Source organism: Phocoena phocoena, chromosome 3 (assembly GCF_963924675.1).
Source record: "Phocoena phocoena chromosome 3, mPhoPho1.1, whole genome shotgun sequence".
NCBI lineage: Eukaryota > Metazoa > Chordata > Mammalia > Artiodactyla > Phocoenidae > Phocoena > Phocoena phocoena.
Window position 1 is genome coordinate 61,735,056 of NC_089221.1, and position 16,656 is coordinate 61,751,711.

General features: G+C 48.9%; 1 protein-coding gene across 1 annotated transcript; it reads right to left on the reverse strand.

Moving 5' to 3' along the window:
• Nucleotides 1-1,034: 1,034 nt before the first annotated feature.
• Nucleotides 1,035-10,670, reverse strand: OTP (orthopedia homeobox). Its single transcript, XM_065875293.1, has 3 exons — nt 10,466-10,670; nt 8,768-9,177; nt 1,035-3,079 (listed from the first exon to the last, which is right to left on the reverse strand). Exons 1-3 carry the CDS (start codon nt 10,500-10,502, stop codon nt 2,549-2,551), a joined length of 978 nt encoding a protein of 325 aa, XP_065731365.1. The 5' UTR covers nt 10,503-10,670; the 3' UTR covers nt 1,035-2,548.
• Nucleotides 10,671-16,656: the final 5,986 nt, after the last annotated feature.

Sequence of the window (16,656 nt, forward strand, 5' to 3'; positions counted from 1 at the left end):
ATAATAACCATTAAATTTCACACCACAAGATTGATTTTGGTTAGTCTTCCAAAGAAAGCCTGTGATACCGACTCGCCTCCAAGTTTAAAACACACCTGCAACCCTCCAGCGCATTCTACAGAAAAAAAAAAAAAAAAAGGCCATTTTTCACTACCACTTAGTTTGAACTGAGCACGTGGCTAAATTTGAGGTTAGCTCGACCCAAAGATGGACCCTGAGAAAACCAGAGCAGTCTCGCAGCGGAAAGCCTGAGAAGCCCCGACCCGCGTCCAGGTCGCCCTGGACACCCTTCTCCCGCCATGCCGTTTGCCCCCACTTGGATCCGCCGAAGCAAAGGGGCCGGGCCGCCTCTTTCGGACGGCCTCGAGGCCTAGGCGCCAAGGGAGGAGCCCCGGGCCTCTCTCGTCCACAGCGTACCTGGGGCCACACGCGGCTCTGGGCGACGCCAGACGGCAGAGCTCCCGGTCTCCACGCTTCCTTCACGGTGGTCCTTCCGGACGCAGCCCGGCGAGGGCTGCCGTCAGCTCCTTTGTCCGAGGGAAACAGTTCACACTAGAAGCAAACCAACTCTCGCGCCCTGCGTTTAGTACCGGCACCTCCGCCTGTAGGCCCATCTCGGGCTCGGGAGGCACTGGGGTCGACCCGAAGCCTCGCGAGGCCTCGAACTCGCGTGAGGAAATCACTGCGCGGCTTTTCACTTCCGGCCTGCGGGCCGCGCGACTCCAAGCCGGGCCTGAGGTGCCGGACGCCGTGTGGGTGCGTGCTGCCTAGGCTGCTGGGCAACCAGGGAACTGAACCCAAGCGTACTGAAAAGGGGACGCGTCCCAAAAGTGGGGATCCTGCCGACTGAGCGCGAGTTGAGAACCTCCTGGAAGAGTTCTCTTCCCTTCCCCCACCACGAGACCCTTCCGCCATTCCAAGTCACACCAAAACCCATTATTCTCCATATCACATACCGAAAATGATTTTATTTTATCCATTTACATTTAAGTTGATATAAACTTGTCCGGAAAAGTCAAATAATATGCTTTATATTAGCTCAAACATTTATTAAGAAAACCAGACTCCATAAATAAGCACAGACAATAAGTTAAAACATATCACAAATTGACCAGTATGTAACAAGAATGCTTTATCTACACAAAACATCCTATTTCACATGTTTGTTCATTCTTCGAAAGCGCTTCTGTTCTCTGGGTTTGGATTTGACCAGCACATGCAGAAAGAGCTGATTGTGTTTTCTCTGTACAAAGTTGCAGGGTTGAAGATGTCCGAGTGCACCCATCGGCGGCCAGCAGGGGCCGGGGCGGGGGTGGGGGGGGGGTGGCCGAGGGGCACGAGGAACGACAGGACGACCACAAAACAACCAAGGGCACAGAGCAGCGAGGAGAGAGAAACGGAAAAAGGAAGCAAACAAACCCCAGTCCTGAAGGATCCAGAAAAGATATGTGGCTTGTTTTTACAAAAGGAAAATTTTCTGTTTATTTTATTCTTCCTTATAAAGACTTATCAAAATTGGTAAGATCACCTCTTCATCACATGACTGCTTTAGTCTACTCCAGCCACCCAATCCACCGTTATGTTCCTCCTGAGAAGCCTTCCCTCAATACCCGCACACAGTTGTGCTTAAAAAAATAAAAGAAAGATAAAATAAAAGCATTCTTTTTCAAGCCAGTACAGGGCTGCATGGATGTGACTGGGTACACAGGGCAAGGAACGGGTGGTGGGAGAGGAAAGAAAGAAAGGAGTTCGGAGCAAGAATACAAGGATAAATCAAACTATAATCTGTTGGGTCCTCAGATGGCGGTTGGTAGTAGATGCTTGTCCTCCTTTAAGACAAAAATCCCTAACATTGTGCTGTCCCTTGAACACGTCCGTGTGTGACCTAGGTGCACTGTGTATGTGTGTGTGCGCGCGTGTGTGTAGTGTGAGAGTGAGCGAGAGTGCGAGTGTGTGTGTTTCTGCCCACAAACCAGTCCATTGGTGTCTGATTTCAGATCCTGAGTCTACTCCCTGGTAAGGAAAATGACGGGAAGGATGCTTTTTGCAGGGCGCGGGAGGAGGGGCGTGAGGTGCAGGCAAAGAAGGGACCGGAGGCGAGGCGGTGGGCGAGGGGGCCGCAGGCGTCGTGTAGAAGGTGTGGATGGGAATGCAGCCAGTCAGAAGGCCGTGAGGAGGGCGCGAGCACGAAGAGTGCGAGCGGGAAGGCCGGGGGTAGCGGGAAAGGGTGGGGTGAGGCGCTAGAGACCGGGAGGAGGGAGGAGCTGCGTGAGACGGGGAGGGGGGCTTTGGGGAGGCTGGGGAGAGCGAAATCAGGCGGAGGGGTGGCCTCGCGGTCTGGGGCTTGGGGTGAGCCCGGGAGAGTGGAGGACAAGGGAAAGGACCAAGCGAGAGGTGGCAAAGGCCTGGAGGGGAAGGAGCTGGGGGCCGGGGCCGGGGGCGGGGCGCCCGGGCCAGGGCCCAAGCAGGGGCCCGGGCGCTAGCCGCTAGGGCCTCGGGGCGGACCTGGGGGCGGTGCCGGGGGCGGAGCGGGCCGGGCGCGGCTGCATTAAGTGAAGCTCATGGAGACTGTGTGCTCTAGCGCCTTGCGGCGGAGGGAGGCGATGCTCGTGCCCCGCCACACGTCGCTGCTGTCCGGGGAGCTGCAGAGCTGGGGCGAGCCGGAGACATTGCTGGGGCCGGGGAGGGAGGCGGGCACCATGCCGGGAAAGGCAGGCTGGTAGAGGTGCGACTGCAGCCCCGCGCCGTTGGAGCCCGCCAAGCTGTTGGACAGGCCCATGGAGTTGGGCGGCGGCCCGGCCGCCAGGCTGCACTGGGACAGCGACTGTGCCATGGCTTGCTGCCTGCCCAGCGCCGGCGGTAGCGGCAGCTGCGACACTCCCGGCATGGCGGCTGCCGCCCAGCGGGTGTCGTTGGCATGGAAAGAGCACAGGCTGTCGCCCATGGCGGCGGCGGCGGCGGCGGCGGCCGACGGGAACTGAGGCAGGCCTGGCGTGGGCAGCAGCGTCCCCGGCGCACGGAACACGTTGGTGGTCTTCTTGCGCTTCTTCCACTTAGCTCGCCGGTTCTGGAACCAGACCTGGAGCGGGCAGGGCGGGAGACACACAGGGCGCTGTTAGCCGGCGGGCGGGCCAGGAGGGGCGGGGGCTTGAGCCCTAGAAACCCGCGTCAGGTCCACCCACTCAGCTCCAGGCCGAATAAGTGCCATCGACCCGGCACGCCCCCCGCACCCAGCCGGTGACCCTGGTTTTCCCCCAGCTGGAATCAACCGGCGCCCCTTGCATCCACCGGGCGCCAACTCCCGGGGTCCTGAGTGATCGTGCCCCGGAGCGCTTACACACGGTGCAAACATACACCATGCGCAGTATTCACCACGCCCCTGCACGCTGGCACCTTCTGTTCGCTGCTTAGATGCACAGGTCTGCAGGCAGGCATGTGTCAAGGCTGGACACACAGGTGTACAAATGAAGATAAACTTGCGTACCCATGTGGCTTAATAGCGTGCCTTATAACAATGATGGGGTATAGAATTTTCTGAAACGCTGTAACTTTGGAAATTGATGAAGGGCCGTGGATGACATAGCCAGTTCCAAAATCGAAAGACAAAGGAGAACCCCTAACGCCATGGATGACAGAGCAGAGAGGTTAATATAGTGATCCGTGTGGGAAAGCGAGCGCCACTGAGTTACAGTGTTGTTTGTTTGGGTCGCCACCGTGACTTCTGATTCATAACGACTGGTACTGCTGCCACAAGTCCGTGCCTCATTCTAAAGCCCCTCCAAGGGTACCTTTATCTGGGCTGTGCAAGTGTGCTGGAACCTGCTGCGGAGCCCTAAGCCTCAGGGCCTTCAAATCTATTATTTTCAGGAACTTACTGAGGATCCCAAATAACAAGGCCTCCAATTCCCTCAGCCCCACCCCACCCCTCGTTTCATCTATAAACTAAAAGCAAATTTTCTGACCACTACAAACTAAAAGAAGTCAAGTGTAAAGCTCACAATAGGTATGAATCAAATTTAATTTTGCTTAAACAAACCCAGATGTCTTTTCAAAGGAGATGTGTTTTATAAAGTATACTCCAAAGTGAGCCTGTTAGTTCTTTCTTAACAGTGACCCTGGAAGTTCAGACCTTACCAGACAAATTTGTCTATGAATGTCAAATTCACCACCACAGGGGAAGGAAGGGTTCTTCCTGAAATATATCAAGTAAACTGCCTGACCAAGATAACATCCCTTTGCCCCATATTTAAATTTGATCTTTTTATTTAAAAAAAAAATGCCAGCATGCCCACTTGGCAGGCTTACTGTTTAACAGTTGTCAGTTGGAGGCTTACTATGCATAAATATAAATGATGTGGGACACAGCTCAGGTACTGATTGAATTTTCTCATAATTTGGCCAACGCAATTTGACCACCATATTCATGGCCAAAAGATAATGCGTTAATCCAAGCTATTCAGTGTTTATTCGGCAAACTAAAGCATCATGAGTATGAGTACCTGACTGCCTTTCCCGGTAAACCGGCTATGCACAATGGTTTGTTCACACCCGTGCACTCTCTGTTTACCAATGTGAACGGCATTGCAATCTGGAATCCTCTCCCGCTTTTGGGCTGGCCCTGGCCTTTCTACCCCATCGCCCACCACCTTATCTTTCTCTGGTTTCTACCCCACTTCCCATGTTTCCGCCTACTGCAGTGTCCGGATTGGGTAAAGATGTTGGGTCCTTTCCCTACTAAAGCCCCTTGAGCTGGTGGCACGGCGGATTAATGAGGCAGCAGAACCCTAGGTGGAGGCTGGGATCAATGCGGCAGGCCGCGGATTGAGCTGTTAGCGGCCTTCTGCGGAGAGCAGCCCGCAGGAGCCCAGGAAAGCATAGCGAGGAGACCTGCTGCCAGAGGTCGCTTTGCATTATCCATCCAAGGCTGGACCGGATGGAGCCCTAGACAAGGGACGGTGTCTGTGTCCAGACGGTCCCCACACCTCACGCTCCGCACCCGGATACATTTTTAAAGATATCTATGAATACCGGTTCCTAGCACCCTGCGAATGTCAGTGAATCCCGAAATGTTTGAATGTTTGGGGGCGGGCACGGGGTGGGGGACTGGGGAAAAAAGCAGAAGAAAGGGGGGAGAAATTGCCCCGAAGAATCTCAGTAAAAAAACACGCCTGCCAGAAAGGTTTCTGAATCTCAGGTCCAAGCGGAAAAGAACAGCTGTTGAAGAACTAAATATTATAGAAATAATCGAAAAATCGTGCTCAATTATGTTTGAGGGTTAGTAGTCAAATAATGGCTACAAAATTTTTTATGTTTCATGGCTTACTGGGGTTGGGAAAAAAATCTGCATGGGGTCTGAGCACCTCCGCTCCAAGCTATGATGCATATGCTTTAAAAATGTGAATGTTTCCACTTGAAAACTAGAGCATGACAGATTAAAATGCAGGTAAAACCTAAGGGAGATTTTGAGAATGCAGAGATGACAACTCCAGGAAATATATTAACTGCAGCCATGGCCAACTTTGTACTCAGTTTGAAATGCAGCTCTTCTCAGAAAATACTTAATACAACAGTGAGAATCTAATGGAGGTTGGAATTTAAAAATCCACTTTCATGATATCTGCTGTTACAGTAATATAGACATACTGTAAATGTATTTTAAAATATATAGCCCGTTTAATTCCCCACCTATAAATGGCTCAGAAATAGAGAAAGAGAGGGAGAAAGAGAGAATATTACTTTTTTCCCCCTCGAAGCAAATGCCTTATGAAGATCTCACTGGAATCCAGCAAATGATTAATGTGAAGATTTGGGAGGAAATCTGGGGAGCTGTATTAAAGCCTAGATCTCAGGTTCATTTCAATCAGCCAGCCGTGAACTCTGGGCCGAATTCATTACACTTTAATAGTGCTGGGAGAGGAAGAAAATGCAATTTCTCATTCCATTAGAAAACTAGAAAATACTCTTGGCTTGTCCCCCTATTAAGATGTGGCAGGTGACAGGGCCATTCTGGGGGACACGGTCAATGGAATTACAGCACATTATTTTTGTTCGTATAAAATATTGAAAGGCAAGCCTGGCTGTGCAGAAGTTATTTCACTGATTTGGTTTTTATGTAAATAAAATATTGAAAGTTAATTAATCCGTGCTAGAGACTAATGATTATGCTTATTATATTGCATTTGATCGCGTAATTTGCATGATTCTCGCATTGCTGCTTAATAAGCCATTCCAGGTTATAAATAATTCTGAAATTGGTTTCTAATAATGGCATGCTATAAAAGGAATGGTTTTATTATACTAGCCAGAAAAGAGGAGCGATATCAGACATGGAATTGGCCTCCGTGTGAGTAGAGGTGCTTTAATAAATACTTAAAAGTATGATATATGCCAGATATAGATAAAAATAAGTATTTGAGATCATTTAGTCTAGAATCAAAAAGTATCTTTAAAAACATACAATTGCAATAAATTAAATGTTTAGATCATTTTTAATCAGTGCAGTGGCCCCATGTACTGAAAAGAATGTGTGGCAATCTGTTAACTATAAAGAAAACTATGAAGTACTCATCATATAAGAACATAAACCAATTACTATTTAATTTGAATTTGGTCAAGGAGCAAAGATACAATGAATTGTGAAGTAAATACATTTTACATAAATTATTCTTGCATTACATTACATAACGTTAATCATTTTGAAGTGTTAATTAAGAAGGTTATGTTGATCTGATTACTTTTTAAACTATGGAACATTATTTTTAAAAATATTGAAATTGCCATTGTATTAAATTGTTCCTATCAGCAGTATCAGGCTATTATCTTTGGTTGAACATTATGTTAGAACAATTAAAGTACTTTGTCTCTATTCTTCTTGATTATTCTTCTGTGTACTTCTGAAAATAACTGTTTCTATTACATAGTTTGTGTTTTATTTCATTTACAACTTTTTATATTAAAAGAATCACTGCCATTAACATTTGGAAGACCTAATAAAGTTTAATAGACCTCATTTTCTTTTTTCATAAAGTCAGTTGTCCAATTATATTTTATTTGTGGTTCTAAGTTCTATTTTAATTCAAACTAATTACTAGTAAGCCAAGGTTAAGCAATAGCATTTTAGTCTTTAAAATAAAAATTATTATATAGCATTTCTCTTGAGTGACAAAAAATTTATGAGTTTTGAACTGACAGGATTTTAACAAGCCAGTACTATTATGGACGGTAATGGAAATATTGAAATTGTATATTTCTGTTAAGATTTGAACTCAATTTCAAAAGATTTAAAAGAGGTGTGAGAAAAAAAATTAAGAGCACTAGTAATATATTTCTGCACAATGCAATTAACATGCCTTTGATGCTTAATTTCAATGGCCCATGATTCAGGGCTTCCAGAGTTCACTAAGGAAACCACCCAGACTTACACTGAGTAAAAATGTTAATCTATATTATATCCTGAATATTACTATATTAATTTGACCACTTTAAGTCCCTAATGACATTTTTTTCTGACTATTTAAAACAGAAACATATGCTATTTTTCCAGGTTAGACTATCTTTAAAAAGCAGAATGGAGACAGAAAAACTCAACGCCGTGATTAAGGACACTCTTGTCTCTTCTTAGACCAAATGTAAAGTAACTGAGATCTTTAAACTTTGATGTTTAAAATTTGTAAAGCGAAGATAGTTAAAATTTGTAAAAGCAGCTAGAGCTGAGATCAACACCCAGGATAAGGAACAGAAAATACCACGTCCAAGACAGGAAAGGAAGGTTTCAGAACCCTGGATAGCTCAAGACTAAGCGCGCGCCTTGGACTTTCACCTCCAGCACCTGTCCATAAAATATTTGACATAATGTTTTCATTCTTCTAAAAAGCAGAAAAAATCCGAGATGCATTGGACTTATACTTTTATTCCCCGATTTTCAAAAAAATTACAGGTGTGGTTTTCTAAGTCACATGTAATTTACAACTTGGATCGGGGTTGGATGAGAACAAGGGGTCAGTAATGATTTTGTCTACTGCCGGTCAATCTTTCCTCCCCCAAATGTCCTTTCTTCAAATCGGAGATCTACAAGAAAGCCCTCTTTCCTCCCCACTCCCCAAGTTACCTTAGGGAAAACCAGGACTCATAGTCTGTGGGGGATCGCTCCAGCCTCTCCCAGCGCATTGGTAGGCCGCCAAGTTCAAAGCCTTTGTAAACATCAAAGCTAGGGGTGTTTTGCCTGAGGGCGGTAGGAGTGTGATAAGCAGGAGAATAAAGCTACACCGTAAAACCCAGGTGTAGATCTTTTATGAAATGTGCCCATTTCGCCTTGTTTACTCCCTTTTCATGTTTTCTGTATAATTGTTGCATTCTCCCATTTATCCAGACTCTTAACACAAACTCATTAGGGGATAATGAAATGCTTGTCAGTTACAAGAGCTGGAGTGTAATCGCGTGCTGGACTTAGCCGCCTGGGAGACACAGAAGGTGGGAGACCCGGAGGTTCCCTTCTAAGGGGGAAGGAAGAAACCTAGCAATTGAACGACGCCGGCTTCGCTTTTGAGGAGTTTCTGCGGGGATGTGGCTATACTGGCAGGAGATGGGGGCACTGTCTGTCCATCGATGGGGCCAGTTTGCGGGCAGAGGAGCTAACTTGACCCAGGAAAGCATAGGTAGAGGAAGCGCAGCCCAGGATCCCTGCAAGGGAAGGAAAGACCCTGCTTCCTTTGCCCAAGTCCACCCGCCCCCTCCTTGTCTTCTGTCCTGGCGCCCAAGCCCAGCGTACCTGCACTCGGGACTCCGTCAGCCCGATACGGAGCGCCAGCTCCTCGCGCATGAAGATGTCGGGGTAGTGAGTCTTGGCGAAGCTCCTCTCCAACTCGTTGAGCTGCGCCGGGGTGAAGCGCGTCCGGTGGCGCTTCTGCTTCTGTTGGCCCTGCTGCTGACCTGCTTGGCTGGGGTTCGGGCCACCTTGGGGCCCCGGCTGCTTGTCCGGGTCCTTTGAGCTCACCGCCAGAGAGGCCGGCGTAGAGCCCACTGTGGTGATGTCCTCCCCGGGCAGCAGAGTGGCTCCCTCGACTGGGTCGGAGTTGGGCGCTAGGTCCCCCGGATGGCCCCCGGGGTCGGAGCCCCCCACGCCCAGCCTACACTTCACCGCCTCCCGGTGGCCCAGAAGCTCGGCGGCATCTTTCATACCTGAGGAGGCAAGGGGATGGTGGTCACTACTGTCCTGGCCATGCCAGGAGGGACTGTTCTCCCCGCGAGGTCCTTTTTCAGCCCCATCCTCGGCTCCCTCTGAGCCCGCGGTTGCCCTACGGAGCAATCTCCCGGGATGCTCAGCTGGGTTCCCCAGGATTTGGACAGCCAGGCTGTAATACCGCCTCACGGCCCTTTCCCCTCTCTCCGCCGCGGGGTCCCGTAGTAAACAGCACATGCTTTCTTCTCTCCCACAATGAAACACTCCCAGTCCCGGCAATGAAACATGCCTCGGAGTCCCTTTCATGAACCGTACCCCTGGTGCCCCAGCAACCCGAGAGCATATCCTTCGACCAGGAGGGGAAAAAGAAAAGAAAAGAAAGAAAAATTAAACGATTCCTTCGTTGCTGCCCCACCTGCGCTCAGGCAGCCTGACGAACTCTACCACCGGCCCTCAGTTGATTCCCTCTCACTTTCTCGGAAGACGAATAAGTCTCCAAGCTTTCTACCTCCCGAAATCAACCCAAATCAGCTCCGCCTCCCCCTCAAATCAGAGAAAGTGTTTGGAAAATGGAGTCACATCCATCACCAAAGATTCCCAAACCGGAAACCCTGAGCCCAGTAACCCAGACAGCATTAAGGAAACTCAAGTAAACTCTCTAGACATAACAGTGAATCAAGCTTTAGAGAATTCAACTTTTCTTTCCGGAGAAATAAAAGGCGCATTCCTCTCGGCCACTGGCAATGACGAGTCCCTTTGCAGGCCGGATGCCCGTGAGGATGAATCTGGCTTTTCTCCTTTCTCAATGAGCACACTTAGCAAATCCGCTTCTACTGCAGCGGCTTCTCCTTCAAGACCGATTTTTACAAATTCAACCATACTCAGACGAGGAAGAGAGAAAGAGGTAGTGGGGAGAGAGGAAGAGAGGGAAAAAGAGAAGAAAGAAATCTCAAATTAACGCAAATAGGAGGTGAAAAGAGAGAAGGAAAAATGCCTCCAAACAAATTATCACGGGGTAGGTCGTTCCCTTAAAAAAATAATAAGGGGGAGGGGGAAAGAGAGAAAATAAGAAAAACAAAAAGTAACAACATTTCCCAACTCCTCTGGATCTACATATTCCATAGATTTTTTAAAAAGACGATGTTAAATCAAATTAAACTTTAATGCAGCACAATTACTTTTAAAGAAATTAGTCCATTTAGGGCACATTAAGGTAAAATAAGGAACAAATTGACAATTTCCTGCCGGGGCTTCTCCTGGCTGCCTGGGCGAGAGCCGCGCACTCACCTAGCCTGGCGTCCAGGAGGTCGGCGTGAGACAGCATCGCGCACCGCTCCAGGGTGAAAGCTGTTCCCCCCCAAATTTTAGCGGTTTTAAGTTATTTAAAATAGATATAAGCTATAAGCTATACGATATAGATATATATAGATCACCTAAATGAAAGAAAATTCGGTTTGTGGTTAAAAAGGGGGCTTCTTGCATTATAATGTCCTTTAGAGAGACGGGGAGGTGCTTAACAGTTGAATGAACCCGTGAGCAGCTCGGCGAGGGGACCAATCAGGAGGGCAGCCTGCAAATGTCAGCGCCCGGAGAGTCCCCCACTCCGCCCGCCCGCCCGCGCCCGCCCGAGGAGGCGGCGGCAGCGGCAGCCCTGGCGGCTCCAGCCCCGAGCAGCTGCTAAAGCAGCGGCGGCCGCCTTGCCCTCGCCCTGGGCTTCTCGGCCCGACCTCCGATAGTTCTTCCCAGGGATTTCCTCCAGGCACACCTTTCCTTCTCCTTGTTCCGCCCTGCTCGCTCCAAAGGCGCAGCTCTGTCTCTTTGAGCTAGGGTCTTCCTGGGAAAGAGGCAGGGCAGGGGACAGAGCAGGGCATGACCCCCTGGTGACCCGAGAGTAGCCCCCACCAGCGCGCTGGGCAACACTGGCCTGCCGCTGGCGCAGGCCTGCCGATCCCGAGCACAACAAGGGCACGCCGCGCCCTCCAGACAGCGCCTAGACTTCGCTGCCGCCCAGCAGGCATGCGCCTAGGGTCCAGACGCCCTGGCTGGGACCCGGGCCTACAGAGTCCCAGCCCCGCGGCAGGGCCTAGAGGGCAAAACAGCAGCCGACTCCCCCGGCGCTGCCAGGCCCCCGACGTCTGCTTCAAGGACCCGTGCGCGGTGCCGATTCTTGCACTTTGCACGTTTCGAGCCCGGCTTCTGCTGCTCCGCCCAGCCCACGCTTGCATCCTGGCCCACAGCCCGCTCCTTTGGTCAAAGTTTCTGAGTTCAGCTCGGCTTCCAGCTCCACCTTAGGCTGTAAATAAAGTTAAATGCTCTTTATTTTCCTCTCGAATGTGTTAAACTACTTGAACAATTTAAAGTGCTTTGCACAAGTGAAGCGAACCATTTCTAATGTTCTGATTTTTCAGAGCCAGCCAACAACAAAGTTTAGATTAGTAATATATTTCTAACCAGAGTAATTTTCAAGATCATTAGGCATTTATGTAATTAGTGCCAAATCTATAAGCTTTTATTACGATTATTAGAGTAAAATCAGTATAAATTTGTACTAATTTACTACTGTTTAGACTTGGCTGTCAAGACCGGAGGTTCTTATTGTAAATGATAACTGAGGAAATTAAGTGCAAAATTCTGTACCATTTCTGATCTGCTCCTAAACAATCCGTTTCAATTGTATTTGTAGCAGAACATAATGCCCTTTTAAAGTTATTTGACTTGTATTTTTATTTGCAACACAAGAAAAATGCCCTCTTCCCAGGCACAATGAAAACTGATGTTTACTACTCTCAACTTGATTAACATTGATTTTTAATTCGAGAGTGATGCAATTAAGATTAGTCATTTAGTGCAAATAAAGCTTCCACAAAAGGGTGGCCCTATGAAGTCTGTTTTAAATAATACCGAGCAAATGGCTTTTTTTGTTCGCCGTCCAATTGACTTACACAAAACATTGGAAATGCTGCCTGAGAGCAGATGCGAGAGGAAGTGTGTGTGTGTGTGTATGTGTGTGTGTGTGTGTCTGTGTGTGTCCTTAGCTATGTGTATGTGACAGGGACCGAGCAAGGAGACAAAGGAGGCGGCAAGCCGAACTCTGGGGCAGTTTCCCTTCCTCTTCTCTCCTGCAGCCCACTCCCCTCCTCCCATGCACACACACACGTGCGCACGCGCGCGCGCACATCCACACACACGTGTGAGTGTCGGGAATCAGCCACAGCGGTTCCTTCCGAGCAGCGGAGACCGCTTCCGCCGAAGCTGCGCGCTTGGCCGAGCTTCAGCGGCCGCCGAGGCTGCTGCAAAAGCGGTCTAAGTGGGACGCGGGCTGCGGTTCGGCGGAGTCCGAGCGGCGGCGGCGGCTAGTTTGGGAGCCTTGAGGGTGTTCGGCAAGCTCCTAGTGTCCTAGCGAGAAAGGCTTTGCTTGGGAGGAGAATACCTAGACCTAAAGCAGATAGAGTCCCTCCAATAAAAGCTTTCCTTTCCCCAAACAAAGCCCCAAATCTAGAAGCTACGGCTCGCGGTGAGCGCTGCACGAGGCAAGATAGCGGCCCTGGGCGGGGCGGCGTGCTCCCTGGACGTGGTTCCAGAGCGCGCACCTGGCTCCAAGTTCCCGGGGACTCGAAGGGGGTTTGTGCCCACCGGGGTGGGGCTTGGGGGTATCTAAGACCAGAACGCAGGGGCAGAGGTGGGGAGAAGTGTCAGAGTTAGAGACTGGAGGCCTGGCGGCAACACCCTAATCCTTCAAACCGGCAGGTCCGCGGAAGGCGGTACAGCCTTGGCTCGGCACCCTGTCTGGAGGGAGGGAGGAGAGGCCGCCACCTGGAGAGAGGAGACGGGTGCGGGGCCTACACGTGTGTGCACACAAGCGCTCGTGTCCTCATCCCACAGCCGCCCCCAGAACAGCCGCGGGCCGTGCAGCATTCTCCCACACGCACACGCTCGTATATTCTGTTTTGTTGCATCTTTCAAGTCGATAAATAAATGTGTAATAGTTAATGTGAAGACATCAGAGTAATAACAATGGGACGAAATCAAAGGATTATCCATCTCTGTTAGTAACCGCTGAATAACAATGTTGCGACGTGATTGATAGCTCGCTTCATTTTATGACTTTTCTATTGGTCTTGATTTTTATAGCAGTATAAACAAACTAAATCATTTCTTCCAAGACTTCAGAGTATAAGCATCTGGGGGTAGGGGTGGGGAGAGAGGGGAAAAGGAAAGAGAAAAAAAGAGGGAAATCTGAGAGTTGGGAGGGGGTGACGGGGGTGTTATGGGGGCGTCGAGCGCAAGCTGGAGCTGGACCGCGAGTCAGGAGCCTGCTGCCAGCAGGCGTGGCGAAGAAAATGACAATAGTCTGGACGTAAAATGCTCGCCCCCGCGCCCGGTTCCCTCTCTGTAGCTCATTTTGGCCAATGTCTGAATCCACCTGGGCAGCGCCTGAGATGTATTTAACAGAGTTTTATTCCTCGTCATCTTCCCACGTTCCTCGGGCAGCCGGGAAAGTGCCGGTCAGGCCCATTGCTGTTGATAATTTAAGGCATTTCCCACACGATCATGGGAACTGGAGTCCCTAACAAGGCGAGGCTTCAGCGCAATGGCCCCCAAATCTTCGGAATGACAAGAATGTCTTCAGAAATCACTTCAAAGCAAAGTAGAAGGATTTTCTATGACGGATCCAGTGATTTTTCCTCAATAAATAGGTTTTAGATTGTTACACACACGTAGAAGCGGAACAAAGGGAACTACTAGAAAATATATTGGTTGCCCCTAATAAAATTTATTTAGACAGTTTACTTCTCATAAAAAATAGAGATTGAATTTTGTACAAGAGCCTGCCAAGGGGCAATGCACAGGGAAATCATTTTTTTCTTTCTCTTTTTTCCCCTTTCTACTTTTTAACGAAGCACAAAGAGCATTTAAAGGCCAGGCAATCCGTTTCCACTGCCGCCGGGCCGCGCGCCCAGACAGAGCCAGAGAACTTTGTAGTTTTGAAAGAAGGCGGCTTTCTGGGAGATATATATTTTTAAAACAAAACAAAACAAAACCTTGAAGGCTGATTATGTAAACTACAAACACAGCAACTACAAAATCGGTTCCTTTCATCCTGCTTTGCCATCCTGGTCCAGAGCAAGATTTAGAAATGTAGCGGTGGCTGGATCGAGAGGTGGGATGGTATGGGAGATCCATGCAGCAAGTGCTTTAATGATGGGTTTATGCTGATTAGGTTTGTAATTCTGATTTTTCTCTCTACTTGTATTTCTGCGTTCATTGCAAACCCTTTGTAGAGACACAGAGAGAATAAAAATATATACCAGATGCTCCAGAAGAATTGGGTAGTATGCCCAGTGCCCTAATTGCTTTTTCCACTTACAGAAGCCTTGGGTGTTTATTAAACGTAACTTTCAGCTGCCTGAGCTGTTTGTAAACTGCTCTCTCTCTCTCTCTCTTTTTTTTGCAGACAGTGGGATGAAATATGGCACGTTATTATTCACATTCCTGCTATTAAATGCTGAATTGTAACATTGTTCCATTTAATGAGGAGCGCCTCCCTCAATAATTAACGATCTCACATTTTCCTATTTTCTTGCCTGATGAAAAGAATCAATTTTAATTCGTGGTAAATTACAGCCATGCTTTTGGGTATTATTTGCTTACAGAAAACAAATCAAGTGACTTGAACACTCCTGTTTACTTTTCTAGATATGCAATAACCCAAACGCAATGGCAAATCAGATCGTGTTCCTCAGGCCTACCTTAAAACCTCAAATAGAATAAAGAGTAGGGGCAAATACTCGAGGAAAAAAACCCAGGAAGCTCTCAAGTCCACTGTGCTTGAAACAATGGTGACCACTTTCTCCCACAGCTTTCACATCCCCGGGTGCCTGGAACCATTGCTCTGCCAGCCCTCACCCACACCGCCCCACCCCCTTCCCGGAAAGGGGTCAGTGGTCCACTTCTGGCCACATTGAAGTTTGGAATGGCTTGATGTCTCATCTGAGGGGAGTCGATGAGAGGATGGGGTGTGTGGAAGGGAAAGGATCTGGGAGGGCAGTCAAGTCTCTGGGAAGAGCTGACAGGCGCTTCCACACTTCTCTGCCTAAAAGAACACTCTCGAGGTCCCCAGCAAAAGAGACCATAGCCACAGAGGCTTTGGCTAAGGACTCCGGCCCGGCCACTGCGAAAGAAAGCACCCTCGGCTCGCCTTTGGGCCGCGGCTCCCGAGGGGCCGAGTGAGCGCCTCTAACCCCTAGCCAAACAGGCCTGGGCCCAGCCTCCAAGTGCACTCTCCAGTCCTCTCCGGGCGAGGAGTGCCGGGACTCCGGACCGCTCCAGCCAGGGTTGTCCCACTGATGTCGCCGCGGAGCCTGTGGCCGAAAAAACTCCTTGCTTATGGGACCCTAGCTCCCCAGCCTGGGAGCTAAAAGCCAAGGACCCACATTCCAGGCTTCATTTTTTTTTTTTTTTGGCGTAGGGAGCGGGGGCTGCGTGTGTTTGACACGTGTACTTGTGTGTGCGTTTGTGTGGGCAGTGTGTGTCCACTGCCTGCTCACGCGAACCGCGGGGTTGTACCGGCGCTGGCGGAGGGGCCGAAAACTCGCTCCCAAGGAGTCTGATTTCCTACCCTTCCCAGAAGCCTGTGGCGATACACGAGTCAACATAATTTTTTTTTCCGCTGCAGTAAATAGTTTCCCATACATTCGAGTTTGCAAACTACAGCCATGCAGTCCACCTGATGACTCTTCTTGGGCGCTGGAACGGCCCCCTTGGTTATTTTTTTTCAATCTTTGCCTTCTAACAACTAGCATCCGCGGCCCTCAACGCCGAAAGCTCGGCACAAAACAATGACGGATCAGTACCCGCCCCCTGACTCCGTATCTCCTCTTTTTTGCCTTTAGCCCTGTAATTTTAGTGGCCCCAATCAGCCACACGGCATATAATAAGTGACATAGAGATTTTGTTTGAATGTGTTAAGTTCTCTGCTTTTCTGATTTCTATTTACTCAGGATAAATAATCATATATCAGTTATTCAGTTAGGTGACAAGGCTAGTAATTGGAATAAAAAGAAAAACATCTCATCCTTATCTCTTTCTATAACTAGATATAGCGCTAATAAGACTGCATCAATCTTATCTAGCAAATAAATAAAATAGACAAACAAATTCGCCTCCAACAAGTTAATGCGGTGTATCTGAGTGGAAAGTAGATATTTTCACGCATTCTGGAGATGAGGAGTGACTTTTAATAAAATCACAAGAAAAACAAATGTAATTCTGTGAGCCATTTCTTGGAGCCGCCGGGGCCCGCCCCCTCCCCGTTCTCTCCCCACCCTGCTCCACCGTCCCAACCTTTTTCTTTTCACAAGCAGCTAGTCCCAACCTAAGAGGGACACGGCGAAAGCCTTCTCTAGCTATTTTACACTTTGGTGGGGGAAGGTTTGGGGGAGGGAGATATAATTCTACGGGGAGTGAACCTTCTTCAA